The 15966-nt window shown below is 36.7% G+C and overlaps 3 protein-coding genes across 5 annotated transcripts in view; 2 read left to right on the forward strand and 1 right to left on the reverse strand.

Annotated features, from left to right (window-relative positions):
• Window positions 4524–7158, forward strand: LOC107626271 (L-galactose dehydrogenase). The gene is made up of 5 exons (XM_016329109.2): window positions 4524–4796; window positions 4902–5130; window positions 5273–5572; window positions 6040–6168; window positions 6665–7158. Exons 1-5 carry the CDS (start codon window positions 4636–4638, stop codon window positions 6794–6796), a joined length of 951 nt encoding a protein of 316 aa, XP_016184595.1. The 5' UTR covers window positions 4524–4635; the 3' UTR covers window positions 6797–7158.
• LOC107626270 (probable protein S-acyltransferase 23) lies at window positions 7229–14888 on the reverse strand. 3 transcript variants are annotated; one of them, XM_021116567.1, is made up of 14 exons: window positions 14342–14886; window positions 13866–14006; window positions 13729–13770; window positions 13172–13284; window positions 12755–12834; window positions 11440–11603; window positions 10589–10721; window positions 10353–10452; window positions 9416–9467; window positions 9103–9180; window positions 8909–9007; window positions 8171–8249; window positions 7926–8074; window positions 7229–7633 (listed from the first exon to the last, which is right to left on the reverse strand). In XM_021116567.1, exons 1-14 carry the CDS (start codon window positions 14576–14578, stop codon window positions 7442–7444), a joined length of 1659 nt encoding a protein of 552 aa, XP_020972226.1. In that variant the 5' UTR covers window positions 14579–14886; the 3' UTR covers window positions 7229–7441. The 3 variants fall into 3 exon arrangements, 2 of the variants coding, with proteins under 2 accessions (XP_020972226.1, XP_016184594.1); XM_016329108.2 differs by lacking the exon at window positions 13729–13770; XR_002358156.1 differs by lacking the exon at window positions 8171–8249 and having other exon boundaries at window positions 7264–7633; window positions 14342–14888.
• The window catches only part of LOC107626272 (soluble inorganic pyrophosphatase 6, chloroplastic), a 3391-nt gene continuing 2581 nt past the window's right edge, over window positions 15157–15966 (forward strand). The window contains exon 1 of the mRNA XM_016329110.2: window positions 15157–15483. Coding sequence (XP_016184596.1) covers window positions 15235–15483 — 249 coding nt within the window. The 5' untranslated portion in view covers window positions 15157–15234. The remainder of the gene's footprint in view (window positions 15484–15966) is intronic.

The following is a 15966-nucleotide window of genomic DNA, read 5'->3' on the forward strand; positions in this document are numbered from 1 at the left end:
TTTTTTGCTATACATAAAATTTAAAAAAAAAATTATTTAAATTTAAGACTTGAACGGTAACGTAATATAATATTAGTAGTTTATTCTACAATTTGATCTTTTATAAGATCATACGAAATGATTTAATCTTTTTTTTTCTAAGAATACACCTAATACAAGCCAAAGTATTCTAGAATTGCTAGAGATCTATGAGGGTTTTAGTGGGCAAAAAGTCAATTTAAATAAGTCGGCTATCTTTTTCAGTCATAACACACCTCAGAACACAAAACTAGCAGTTGCTCAGACACTAAATATTGAACATATCGAAACACAAGACAAATACCTGTGACTGCCCTCTATAGTTCAAAAATCAAAGAAAGCAACCTTTGGAGCTATCAAGGATAAAGTTCAGAAGAGGATTATGGGTTGGAAAAGAAATCTATTGTCATCAGGTGGCAGACACACGCTATTGAGAGCGGTGGGGGAGGCGATTCCTATTTATACACTCTCTTGTTTCAAGTTCCCGGACACGCTGTTGAGTGAGATTCATAGCATGCTCTCGCAATTTTGGTGTGGTCAAAAAGGCGCAGAACGAAGAATGGTTTGGATTAAATGGGACACAATGACAAGACCGAAGAAAGATAGAGGGCTGAGGATCAAAGAGCTAAGGGCGCAAAATTTGGCGTTATTGGGCAAGCAATGTTAGCGTCTAATGAAATACTCTAATTCTACTCTATCAAGAATGCTCAAAGCTAAATATTTCAGATATACAGATTTTCTACATGCAGAGATAGGAAGCGTACCGTCGTGGGCTGGAGAAGTGTTCTTGAAGGGCGCAAGGTGATCGAGAAAAGCTTGTTATGGAAAATATGCTCTGGTACTAATGTTCGCATCTTCCATGACCCATGGCTTCCACCACCAGTGCTCCTTAATATCCCTTAAACTGCACTCACAATCCCGCCAAATCTGCAAGTGTATTACATTAGTGCGTTACTAAATCCTTAATAGCCCCGGATGTTAGCTTTCCAACGCAACTAGAACCGCCTCATTTGGACCTCTGTAGCTCAAGTTATGGTCAATTGAGTGCGAAGAGGTCAGGCTTGACAGCTTTACGGTTCCTTCATTTCTTCATGAGTTCTCCCACTTTGCATGCTTTTCTCCTCACTTCTTCCATCCAATACTTGTCTTATGGACCTGAAATCACTCAACAAACATATCAAGGCATCAAATGGAATTAAAGTGAATTAAATTTAGCTATTTTAGGGCCTAAAAAGCATGTTTTCACATTTAAGCACAAATCTAGGGAGAATTACAAAACCATGATATTTCATTGAATAAATGTGAGAAAAGTTGATAAAATCCCCCAAATTAAGCACAAGATAAACCACAAAATCGAGGTTTATCACTTTGCACCGAGTTGCATCTGAGACGTCGGTGAGATACATTCTACTTCTGAAATTGCTGAGATGATGACTGGGATCTGATGTGCCATCGTACAGAGTCATGTCGGGCGGTTTGAAGTCTTTTAGAATTTTGGCCTTCATGATCTCTTTGGTGAATTGGTCTTGGTCCTTGCGGGAGCTATCTTCGTGGTTGGATCGAGTGGTTTTAGTTTTGAGATTGGCTTCGAGTTTTAGGAGTTTGTCCTCTAATTCGTGGCGTCGCCTAGCTTCCCTTCGTAGGTCTCTCGGCCTCTCGTTGATACTCGACCTCTTTTTTGAGTTGTTTTAGTGGATCCTGAAGTGCCTCAATGGCTCCCGTGTTGGGTGAATTCTTGTCTTTGTTAGGTGGAGAAGTATCCTTTGGTGTAGTGTCCGCATTCTTATGCGGCGTCCTATCTTCTAGATCAGAGTCGTGGTCGTTGTCAAGGTTGTCCGCCATGATGATGGGATGACTTCCAGGTCTCCGGCAACGACGCCAATGTTCCGAGGGTTACCTGAAATTGTAGATCGATCTCGGACGAGATCTTCTGTGCTGGTTGGAGATGACGTGCCCGGCTGGTGGGTGGTGGCCGGAGCTGTCGTGTCCGACTTGTTGGACTGGCAATGCTGCTGATCCTTTGTCACCGGAGGGTGGCGGTACTTGCAAGGGACTCCGATACTTAAGTTAGCAAGGATATTAAGCAGGTATTTTTTGTAGAATCAGAGTCTGAGTTATACCTGGGTGCTCCAGTGTATTTATAGTAGTGTGGAGTGACCTTTTTGGAGATAAGATAGTTATCTTATCTTATCTTATCTTTGAGTGGGGTCACCTTATCTTCAAGGGAACCGCCCTTACCTCTATAGGCTTGGGTGCCTTTGGGTTTGGGTCGTATTCCTCTATTTGGGCCCTTTTTGGACTTTCCTGGTGATTTGGCCGAGCTCTTTGAGAAGAGATCGGAGATTCCAGACCTGAACAGGTCGGTCGCTTTGTCGTCGATCATCCCGGGTCGGACATCTCGACCCAGGGTATGAACAAGTGCCTTCAGAGTTTCGGTCCCCAACATACCCAAGCCAACTTTGTTGCTCTTTCCTCATCAAAAGAGTTGCAATTCAACCGCCTAGGAATATAGAAGGCTTTGGTTGAAGAAGATCGAAAGAACCAAGATCTAAATCCTTCTGTCAATTTCTGATTTCTATGAATGAAGGTACACTTCCGTATTATGATATATTTTGTGTGATTCAATATGGATGATCTGGGTTATTGAAATTAATTTATTCCAATAAATACTACTATAATATAAAGAGAAACATCCCTATTTCATAATCTACTATTTAATACTTCAATTTTATGAGTTATTATTGCCTCCAATAACATATTTTTAATGCAATTAATTATTACTAGAGTACCACATACTTAAGGGAATAGATCAGGGTAGCATTTCTTTTCACTTTTGTTTTTAATTACTCTAAGGATCATATGGTATAAAATAGAATAATATGGTGGTCGGTGTTACAAATTCTTGATTGAGAGTTGAAAGCTATCCTATAAAGTATAGAGTGAGGGGCAAAAAGAGTTATTATTGTTGCTGTGACTGAGTCCAGTTTTTGACAAGCTGGTTTGCACATATTTAGTTGTGCTGGAACAACTCACCCCACAGTAACAATTCTATTTTCTTATTTATTATTTATTCATGCATTGCAATGCACAAGAAAGGATATTAACCACGTAGTCAACGCTCTGTTCATGACAATTGCATTGCATGACATTAACGTATAATTCCACCATACATTTAGAATTACAAAGTTCTTTAATTTTTGTCCATTCTCGGAGTCACCAAAATACAAAGAAAAGAAAAGAAAAGAGTATCTCTTCTCACTCTAGATTTTTAGGCCGGTGTTAGCTTGGAATATAAAAGTTAGATAAAAAGTTTTGTTAATAAAATTTATGCTTACTTTTATCCATTAAATTTATTCATAATCAGAGTGAAATTAATCAAAGTTGAAAGCATCTTCATCACTTAATTAATGATCTTGAGTTCAAGTAATAAAAATAACTGCTAAAAGACTTCTACCCTTTTGATGGGAGTTCAACTAATAAGTCGGGTTTCTGATATTAAAACCTAAGTACCAATAGTTCAATCATGACAAAAATAATTATTCTGCAAATTTTTTCTTTTTCATTTTGACCATTCCTACTTTTAAACAAAAAAACAAATTTTATTAACAAGTATAAGAACACTCTTTAAAGAATACAAAATTGAAATATTTATGTTGAAAAAAATATTTTTCCCTTTCTTATTTACGTTAAAGCACTTATGAACAAAATCCAAAAAAAGAAAAAAAAAATACGGACAAAACAATTCCACAAAAGTATGCACCAGTTCAATATTTTAGTCTTTAAGTAAATTTGCTATTGCACATGAGCTATAAAATACGGATATTTTGTTAAGTTGTTATGTTTGTGTATCAGATATATTTTGGATACAATATCGACGTCTGATCTGTTGTTGTTACGATGGGTAACCGGAGATTAATGGGCTGGATGGCGTTGGTTGGCCCAAACGTATGAAGGAGGAGGCTTTCAAGTGGATCTGCAACTCGGTGCCCTCTGTCCGACTTGTGCGTGTGAAAGGATGGGGGGTGGTACCTGCAAAGACACTCCGATGCCTAAGTCAGCAAGGGTGTGAGCAGGTCTAGAGAGTATTGGGACTTAGAGATACCTGAGAAGTGTCAGTGTATTTATAGTGGTGAACCAATAACCACCGTTTGAGTAGTGCCACTTTTTTAGGGTGTTAACTGTCCCTTTATCTTAGGGAAGTTAAGATATGGCTTGTTAGTACAAATTTCGTAAAATCGATAAACTCATTTAAAATCGTAATATCGAAAGATTTTAAGAGTTAAATCGAGATTCTAGCTATTATGGGTATAGCACAAATGGTAGATTTGTAATTTGATGCCCTTCTTACAGTTGCATTCGAATTTGAAATATGGGGTTTTTTGGACAGGGACTCGGGCCAACAGCGTAACCCAGGTCCAGTCTCTTCAAAACAAATAGAAGCACAAACTTTTCTGGGCCTTTAACAAGAAAAGTCAAAAGAAGGCAATTTCGAGGAAATGTGACTGAACGCTTTGAAATTGGCAGTTTCAGTTGGCGTCGGTTATTGCCCAGTTTCCTTTTTAATAACACGCTCTTTCTTAGTTTCTTACCTATCACACTCACTCACACTCAATTGCGATGGAGCTGAGGCCGTTGGGCAACACTGGCCTCAATCTCAGCTGCGTTGGCTTCGGAGCTTCCCCTCTCGGCAATGTGTTCGGCGATGTTCCCGAGGAAGATGCTATTGCTTCCGTTCGTCTCGCTTTTCAATCCGGCATCAATTTCTTCGACACTTCTCCGTATCCCTCTTTTCTCTCTCTCCTCTCCTCCAAATCTCAACCCTCTAATTTAAGGGATAAACTTTGCGCTTTTTAATTATTATTATTATTTGGATGAATTTGAAGGTATTATGGAGGCACAGTGTCGGAAAAAGTGCTGGGCAAGGCCTTGAAAGCTCTTGGTGCTCCGAGAAATGAATATATTGTATCTACCAAGTGCGGGCGATATAAGGAAGGATTTGATTTCAGTGCAGAAAGAGTTACTAGGAGCATTGAAGAGAGCTTGCAAAGATTGCAGCTTGACTATGTTGACATATTGCAATGCCATGATATTGAATTTGAGTCTTTAGATCAGGTAGGTTGTTTGATTACTCTTATGCTTCTAATTTGTTGGAAAACTATTTTTCTTTGTGCTTTTTATAAGTTATGACTATGATTGAGGCTTGAGGGGTTTGATTCAGCAACAAGTAATTGTTTTGTCTTTCTTCTCAAGATAGATTGTGAATGAAACAATTCCCGCCCTTCAAAAGCTAAAGGAAGCAGGAAAAACTCGTTTCATTGGCATTACGGGACTTCCTTTGAGCATTTTCACTTATGTGCTTGATAGAGTTCCCCCTGGTTCTGTGGATGTAATACTATCATATTGTCATTACTGTATCAATGATTCAACCTTGGAGGATTTGATACCCTACCTGAAGAGCAAAGGTGTTGGTATTATCAATGCTTCTCCACTATCAATGGGGCTCCTCACCGAGAGTGGTCCTCCACAATGGCACCCAGCTTCACCTGAACTTAAGGTTTGATTATTTTCATGAGTATGTGTATTGATTCTGTTGTGTGCTTCTATTGTCATTAAACCATTATTCAGTTCACATTAGGTTATGAAAAAGGATCTTCAATTAGAGCTTATGAATTATGATCTTACCTGAAAACTTCCTTTTAGCAAGCGTCCAATTTGATTTCGTAACTATTGGTACATGTGTGTATTTAGATGGGATGGAGGGAGATAGAATATAGAACTTAATCTGGTCAGCCTAATGATTTTTTCCCTATATGACCTTTTTATAGGATGATAATGCCTTTTCACGTTAGACAGAATAGGGAATTTATCTTATTAGTCTGATCATCCAAGTACTGTCCTAGTAACTCTTCTCAAACTTCTTTGAGCTATATCTCTTCTGAATCTCTGACTTTTGCTTACAATCTTGTACATCTGTTGCCACACCTAAATTGCTTCTATGGCTTCTACCTTGGAACTTTGCAGTCTGCATGTCAAGCTGCTGCTGCTTGTTGTAAAAAGAAGGGAAAAAACATTTCAAAGTTAGCAATGCAGTACAGCTTGTTAAATAAAGACATCACAACAGTGCTTGTTGGCATCAAGTCTGTGGAACAGGTTCTGCTTCATAATCTCCTGAATTCTCATATTTCATTGTATATACCAATATCATGAATGCAAATGTACGGTCAGTATAATGCATGAAACTTGCTGTTTGGATCTTCTAAGGCTTGTTCGAGAAAAATGGGTGCCTCTGTAAAATATGCAAATATGAGCTGACCTGCACACTTAGATGAACATGTTCAAAATTTGATACTTAGTTCAGGAAATTTTCTGTGAACTGTTATTTGTGGATAGATAGTATCCTGGATTTACCTCATCATGCTGTATCAGTAAAATTTGGCTTCTGCTTTAATGATGATGAAGAAAACTAATAACCAGAAGCTTATGAGTAGTTGAAAAAAACAGTAAATTCCTTCCTCCAATGCTGCAACTCGATATTTTTGTGTGCTCATTTTACATGTTAAATGAGCTTAGAATACAATTTATCATGTCAATGAGAACTAGGAACTTTTGTTGACCTGTTCTAACCGGTATAAATCAAACTAATCAGGTGGAACAAAATGTTGCTGCCGCAACAGAACTTGCAACCTCTGGGATTGATCAAGAAGCTCTATCAGAGGTTGAAACCATTCTAAACCATGTTAAAAATCAGACATGGCCTAGTGGGATCCAGAAGAACTGATGTTTTCTCTGACTGACTGGCATTGCCATGAAGAATCCTGCAGTATGCACATTCTCGTTGTTGGGAATGGTCCCTTACCGCTTTTCAGTAAGAGAAATATCTCAGGTAAAGGTCCACCTTGAAAATTATTTGTCATTTATCGTCTAAGTTTCCAAAGCTCTTGATGTCAATTACCAATTACTGGAGAATTATTCCCCATAGGAACCAGTATATGTGTGTGCCTTGTGTGCCTTGCCTTCTCGTAGCTTGTAATTTTTACTTGCAAGATTATCTCTACCTTTCTAGGTTTTATTTTTTTGGTCTTTGCACTTCAATTCAAGACAATTATCTGTGTTAATAACATGGAGTTAAATTTCAGTAATAACCTTAAGTCAATTTAATCAATGATTCTATGATTTCATTCAAACAGTTACAAGGCACACCGGTGAATTCAGTGTAGAACCGTAAATCTTATACAATAACGTAAATGAGACTTGAAACCACGGTTTGCATTTTCTCAAGACCAAAACAGAAACATGGTTTATCCATTTTATGCTTTGCAATCAAATGTACACGTATATCATCCAATGAACAATTTACCCTGCAAATGGACTCTACATATCTACCCATTAAAACTACGGAAATAATATAACAAAGGATGCTCCACTAAGGAGCAGCAATCTGCTGTAACGGACGCCAAGCAATATCATCGTCATTTGTGTGACCTACAAAAACAAAGTCGACACAATTCTTCCAACAGCCGTGGTTATATGGGTTTCTGAACCGTCCATCAGGACCGCGAAGATACTCATAACGCTTCAAATTTGCTATTTCATTTGTCGTCACATTTCGGGCTATCTGCAATATTAGAAATTTATGAACATGAAAAGACATTCATCAACTTGAAAACAATATCTGCCCATGCGTGTGTGATGCCTATATGCAAATTATGTGTATTTCATCAAAGCCTTAACATTTGATAATCATGAAATATGCCCCTTAACTGAATTCCCCAAAAGAATCAAATAAATGAATGAACAGAAAAATGACAAGATACATTGGTTTCCCCACAAATCTCATTTTCTATATGATTACTGATAAAAGACGACAAAAAATAGAGAGATCTAGGGAGTATAGCTTATGCAATCACCATGGAAGCCTGTGTTATCGTCAAACTTGTAGCGGCAAGTAAAATAACAACATCGATCACCAAAAATATGACGACGCCTGGATGGTTAACTAACACATGATGAATCCATGTTTCGTCTGCTGAAAATGCTGGTATAGATGTCCAAATTCCTGTCATGGAAACAACTCAGTTATCTAGTTCAAGTGCAATGATAAATTACAGAACTTCAATGTGTAGGACAGTGCAAAAGGGTTCTTCAAACGTACTCTGAATTGCAATGGCACCAGAAAGTAAAGAAGTCAACGTTCCCATGCAGATGAAAATAAAGAAATCCCTCTTATTACTCTGCAAGATGTATACAATATTAAATCTTGCATGGCTAGTACCAAATTTAAATATTTTTAAAATAAAACAAAATTAAGGAAAAAGAAAATAGCAGCTCAAGGACTATATAATATAAGAAAAAAAATAGTCGTTTACTTAATTGTGATATTTGAAGATATATTACAAGAATGTGATCTCTGAAATGGGAGTGTAATTCAACACCATACAGTTAGAATGCTGACAAATACAAAGGAGGAGCGAGGCCCATGATGCAAACATGTGAAATTATCAACGACATTCTTCTACGTCCGAACACGAGTCCCACTATACCAGTAAACATCACATTTTTGTACCACAATTAAAAAAAAAAAAAAAAAANTTCTATATACCACTAGAAAATTTGAAAAACAGAAAGCAGGGAAGGGAGAAAAACAAGAGGAACATCTCATTTCCAAATAAAATATGTAACAGTGTATACGTAAAAACATCAATACTTCATTTATCACCTTAAAGTAGGACCCCTCGCCGATACCTCCCAAAAAAAGAAAGTCCGACATAAGAATGCACCCTTTTTGTTTTTGTAAGAGAGAGGCATTTAATCCATAAGAATGCACTTTTGTTCTACTGAGTAAGAATAACCAACCATAAAAAACAGAAAGGAAAAGAATAACACCTCTTACCTTTCCCACACAATTAGATATCCATGGACAATGATGATCAAACTGTTCCACACAACGCTTACATGTAGGGCAATGCTTGGATCGGATAGGCCTTATTATCTGGATACAATTTGATCAAACTGTATAAGTGATAACTTATTTTGAAATAAGGAAAAATAGACTTTAAATTCTCAAAAGCTGCATATCGTGCAAACCTTGCAGGTAGGGCAAAGTTGAGACCAATTTCCTGCCCAAATAGAGGAACTATTCAGATCAATATTCAGCAATGGATCCTGCAGCAAGCATACAAAATGTAACATTCAGAGATTTTACAGTGTAAAGAAAAACAGAAAATACATCTAAATCAAAAGGTAAAATTAAAGCAAAATTATAGGAGTTGTAACAAGCATTGCACTCCCTGCAATGCACAGAAATCATGCTCAACAGATTACCATTGTTTTGGCTCGGGAACAACATTCACTAACAAGAAAAAGATTTTCACATGATAATCATGTAAGGTGTTCATACCTCTGCATTACCACCCAAGTCTCCCACCCGTTTGATGTAACCAGGATCCTTACTGCATACAGTTGAAATTACATTAATGGTTAGTCTAAATGTCACCTGCAGAAAATATTTCTGATATATCGGCATACAGACAGTAATATAGGCAGCAGAGAAAAATTATAAGAAAATTAATCCTACCTAATGGGACAACGCATAGTTGTTGTAGTAGTGTAGTTGTATCAGGATAGTTTAAATGATTTCTCTATGGTAATGATATTAAACTACATCATTCACTGATCAAAGTAACAATCCCACTTAGTTGAAAATGTGTGGTTGTTTATGTTAGGGCAACTACTCAAATGAAGATGGCAAAAACATCTTTCCATGAAGATGCTTTGTTAAAAAATGTGATTTATTTATTTAGCCACACTTTAAACAAAGACAACACTTTTATAACACATCAAAATCTAACTATACAATCCATCATCCAAGGATCAAAAGAAAATATTTTCATATGAAGACAATTATAAAGTCTTCATGGTAGTATCCACCTTATGTTAATGTGTGGTCATAAATAACTAACTGCAATCATTGTATGACAAACATATGGCATGAATATGCACAGCAAACAGTGTCACTAATCCAATGTCACGAGAATAATCGGCATCAAAATGCCAGAAGATCCAAGGAAAGAATGTGAAATAGCCATCTGCTACTTATTTAAACATTAAATATATGAGGAAAAGCACCTCAGAAGTAAAGATCCTAGGTTAAATTCTAATGCTATCATACGACACTTGTAAAAGTTTAGCATATCTGCATCCTACAAAATTTCTTATTTTTACATTCATCACCTTTCAATATGGTTTACTACTCTTCTACATCTTATATCCTAAATGCATCTCATGAGGAAATCATATCACACACAAAAGAAAGATTCCATGACAAAGAAAATTACCTACTACACCTATAAAACATAATCAGGGAACCAACTGCCAGAGAAAGAGCTGTCCACGCCCAAAGTCCAACAACAGCAGTAATCTTTTTAAGACCAGGAGCTGGCACAAATGTGAAAGATTCAGCAAGTCATCTTCATTGAAAAACAAGTAATATATTTGTGCATGTGTGTGTGTGTAATATATGTTTGTGAATTTGCGCCTCTGACACAGCAAAGTGGCACACAATTCAAAGTACCTGTAACAACCGAGTTGATGAAGAGAATCATACAAAAGACTATAACAAACAATAACAAGGGAGCATAACCAACTTCTGTCAACTTCCCACCGCAAATTTTGTCTTGGTTGCTATGTGCCCGTAGTTGATTAGACTGCAAACATAAGCAAATACATAGTCAGTTACAGGGCTTATACAATTATAATTGTACAAACAATGCAACAGGGCAGCATTCCCATGTAATTTTCATAAGCATAATTTGCCAGTTCACACTATTGGCATTTCTCTAATTAATTTGGCAATTTCTGCCAGATGCAACCATCCCGCATCCAGCCAACTTCAGAAAGGATGAAAGAAAAATCCTAGACAATAGAAAAAATTTCAACAATCCGATAGACATTCTTTTTTATTCTATAACACCTTAATACTGAGTTCCTTTCAGTTGGAAAGTAAAACAATATCAAACAAATTCATGATCAAGTGAAGATAAATCAATATCAAACAAATTCATGATCAAGTGAAGATTATTATTCAGGTTTCATATTAAAATCTTCTCTTTCGTTGTATATTTTACTACTTACGAATTCCCGCATTTTAAGATAGAGAAAAGGAAAAGTAGCAAAATTAGCTTTCAGTACTTTCATGTTTTAAAATATAAAATGGAAATTATCTTGAACCAATTAGCAGACAAAATCATGGCAAGGCACCACTCTAGTTGGCATGCACATAAACCTATGTGTACATAGGCCTGTGATCCCCTGCACTCAGCAAAACTAAATTAAATTACTAATTACCACAGTTCTCATAGAGAATGTTCCCAAAGAAATAGCGAAATACACAACCAATGGCCTCATCAATACAATGTTACGTACAAGGAAAAGAGCGACATGCCGATGACCTTTATCATGTGCAAGCTGCACTGGAGTGCTTCCAGCATTGTCCTTCACTGTTAGTTCTTCTTTGGTGCCTGCATGAACAAGCACAGCACACACCTCCGCGTATCCTCTTAATGCAGCCCAGTGCAATGGAGTGCAACCTATACCAGTTTCAACACGTATTAACTTATTTTAAAAGAAAAAAAAAAAAAAAGAAACCTAAAATGCAAACAAAACAGAAGCTAAACCATATAACTAATGATCGGTTAAAAAAACAACAACAAAGCCTTATCCCACTAGATGGAATTGGCTGCATGGATCAAACAATTCCATTGCATCCTATCATGTATCATATTTGCAGTGAGATTGTTCACATAGAGATCTAGCTTGATCACCTCATACAAAGTCTTTTTAGGTCTTCCTCTGCTTGTAAACCCTAGTCCATCTTCCATCTAATCCACCATTCTCACTAGATGCTATACCAGTCTTCTCCATATATGTCCAAATCACATAAGGCGAAATTCCACCATCTTTTCAACAATAGGTTCTACTACAAGACTACAACTTTCTCGCTCATATCCTCATTTTTTATTATGTCCATATGCGCATGACCACTCATCCATCAACATATCCTCGTTTCGGACGCACTAAACTTATATTCATGTTCACCCTTCGTCGTCCAACAATTTGTTCCATGCAACATAGTCAATCTAATGGCGGTGCAATAAAATTTACCTTTAAGTATTAAAGATACTTTTTGTCGCATATAAGCCTGAAGCATTGCGTCATTTTGACTAACTTGCTTGAATCCTATGATTCACATCATCTTCTATTTCTCCATTGTCCTGGATACCATAATCAATATATTTAAATCTCTTTTGGTATGATGTTATCTCCAATCTAAACTTCTGAGTTAGTGTTTCTCCTTCCACCATTAAACTTGCACTCCATATACTCTATCTTAGGACGACTTATTCTCAGACCATGTTCCTCCAAAGCTTGTCTCCACGAAACCTTCTCATTTACTGGTGTTATAATTAATGATAAAAATTCAAACTTGCATTATTATCATCACACATAAAGAACATAACAAAATATTCCCTTTGGTATCAATTAATTGTCCACTTAGGAAACTACTATCCTAGGAAAGACTGTCTACTACACAATACCATAAATGTCGATCTATCATAACAACTGCTGCCTTCATAGGTTATATCTCATCTTGGCATCAAATAGAATGACACCAATATATAGCAATAGACAATTCAGGGTTTACACATGCATATAGCAATGAAAATCCATCTTGGCATACCATCTTTATCTTGTCTCCTTTGACTAGCATCTCTGAAGAGAAGCAATCTTACTGTATCAACAAATCCCTTATATGCAGCCCTGGTCATAAAAATCAAGAATTTGATAAACAAAGTGAAAAAATAATCAGCATCTTCAATGTAATTAGTTTTTTTTTTTTTTTAATTTGCAATCACTTAGAGTAGGCTTCAACAATATGACATATTACACTTACAAACCTAATCAAAACTCAGAAGAAGAAAGATCTCATTCCAACAAATTAATTAGCGCAACAGTAGAATTAGATAAGTAGTTTAATGAGTGTATTGAAATAAAAAACAAGATACTGATGGAAGAACTATAATGCTGACTACCAAGTATCTAACAAGCAATCTTTAAAAAACAAAAAATTATAGCAATCAAAAGCATTACAACATACCAAAGAAGAGGACTCCTTCCATCATTATCAGGCACGTCAAAATCAGCATGGTACTTTACAACAATGTGGTTTAAGAAAGCTGTTTGTCCATATTGTGCTGCAACATGAGCTACCTACACAACACAGATAACTATCAAAATAACACAATACCGGAAACATAGATTTAATTTTACACATTTTGAGGAAAAAAGTGATTGTTTACATAAATTTACATACAGCAATGTCAACCAGGTCTGATCACCCAGACACCCAACTCATATCAGTAGGCTGGATGCAGGGATTTGGTTAAACAGGTATGGATTGTTGATCATTGGTCTTATGCTCAGAGCTCTACCAAAACACGCACTAGTTACACTGTCTCAATAAATACCCTTGAGTAAAGTAAAATAAAAACCCTTCACCGTGCTTCTTTCACCCAATACATAATGCTTAAGATCTAAACTGGCCTCAACAATAATATATAGTTGAAATAAAATTATCACTTTTAACACTTCAGTGAAAAGTACATATCCACATGGGTATTCCGTAGGGGACAAAATCGGGTACACAGGTATTACCAGGGTATAATGATTTGAATATTGACAGCTTTTAGAAAACGGCTGCAGGTGAGTATAAGTCAAGTAACTAATTCAATTTGAATATGAATATGAATGTTAACTTAAAAAATAAATAAATTAAAACATAGAAAATATACCCGATATCCATTTATGTCTGTGGCTTCAACCCGAGCTCCATTCTCCAAGAGCACATCGGCAGATGGAATGGAACCCCGAACTGCTGCCCAATGCAATGCCGTTTGTTGATTGTGGTCAGCAGCATTGACATCAGCCCCGTGCTTCATAAACAAGCAAACACCCACCAAGTAAACTTAGACCTCATCCAACCCAAAATTAAAGCATTTCCAGTTATATTAACTTCACACATAGCCCAGACCCCACCCCCACCCCCATCCCATTCTTTTTCTTTTCTCCTACAGAAAGTTCCACATAAAACCACCAATTTCCCAGAGTAAAAATCCAAACTTGAATGAGAAGGCGAAATCAGCTTATCTTTCCAAAAAATACCCAACTTTGTTATCATAAGACCTAAGCTAAGGCACAAAGAAAATATTATGAAAAAGAAACGAAATGCGATTATTCCCCAGGACACGAAATGGAATATTAGTAATACCTGAATGAGATAGTGGGCAATTTCATGGAAGTTGTTAAGGCAAGCCCATTGAAGAGCGTAATAGCCATTCCCATCGGGAACGGTAACGGAGGCACCGTCATGTTCGACGAAATTCCTCAATTTTTGTAAGTCACCGTAGGTGGAGGCAGTGTAGACGTCGGTAATGGGAGGCTGCTGGTAAGTTTCGTTGGGTTTGGAGTCCGACGATGTTACCACCTCGATCTCCGACGACGCCATTTGGGGTTTGGATTCGGGTTTTTGTCAGCTAAACCTAAACGATGCGGATTCCATTGAGATTGCGGGAAAAAAAAAATAGAAGAATTAGGGCTTGAAAGGGTCAAGATTGGAGTGCGAATCAAAATTGGAGGAATTGGAGTTGGAATTGACGATTTGTTTTTTGGTTGTCTGAGAAATCAAAGGAGAGAGAATCTTGTCCTGTCGAGTTGGGTTAGGATGTTTCAGAAGCTTCTCCGCGCAATGACGGCTAGCCGCCCCCAATTTGCCAAAAACTTCCAAATTCAACTTCTTCCTTTTTTCTCTTTTTCTCTTCTTTTCCTTTTGTATTTGTACCTAATAATAATAATAATAATTAACAAATTCCTTTTGGTAAATATTCATATACATATACAATTCTTTTAATGTGAAATTGAATAATAATTAAAAATTATTAAATAATTTGATATAATTGATTTTATTATTTAAGAATTTTAAATATTAATTTTATGTCCGTTTTTAAAATTTTTGGAGACTGATTTAGTAATTATTCTGTCGGAAAATGAACTGACACTGATTTGTCTGCCGAATAAAACCTTAGAGATTGATTTGTGTATTAAATTTTTTTTAATGAATCAGAAGAAGTACCGAGTCTCACACTGATCGGAACTGAGTTTATTATGGCAGCCGTCACTACAAGAGCTATAACCATGGCTGCCACCAGCTGCAGCTCCAGATTCATAACCAAAAGCCCATTACTGGTGAGGCACAAGCTTCTTGCTCAGAATGCTCTCAACCTTCGTCGTTCCACTTCTAAGAAATCTTACACCTGCAGCGCCATCTACAACCCCGACGTTCTCGTCAAGGAGGAAGGCCAACCTCAGACCCTCGATTATAGGGTTTTCTTCCTTAACAAATCTGGCAAAAAGGTTCTTTTCCCATTCCTTTTTAACTTTGTTCCACAATTCGATTATTTTGTTCTATATCTGTTGTTTTGCAGTATTGTAATTTTCGGATATGGTTGAAACTAGAGAAATGTGATCCTGTGCCTTAACATCTTACTTTCATCCGTGACTCATTTTTGCATTTCATCGAACATTCTTTGATCAGTTGAAACCGTAGGAGAAAAGTAGTGGAAACCCTTTTTCCTTTATGAGAATTTTGCTGGAATGTTGGCATGTGGATCTAGTTTCTGTATTTTGACTTTTGACTGATCAAAATTAAGATGAGCATCTTTTGCTTTAGTTTGCTGTCTAGTATGTTACAAAGTCCAATTGAGCCTGAGTGATTCAGTTTTGTATACACATTGTGTGGGAGTACATGTACTATAAGAGTGTATTGGTGAGTTTCATTTTGGAGGAAAAGAGAGAGAAGGGAAAAGGTTTTGAAAGTAAATTAGACTACTATTACCC

The sequence above is a fragment of the Arachis ipaensis genome, chromosome B02 (assembly GCF_000816755.2).
Source record: "Arachis ipaensis cultivar K30076 chromosome B02, Araip1.1, whole genome shotgun sequence".
Lineage (NCBI taxonomy): Eukaryota > Viridiplantae > Streptophyta > Magnoliopsida > Fabales > Fabaceae > Arachis > Arachis ipaensis.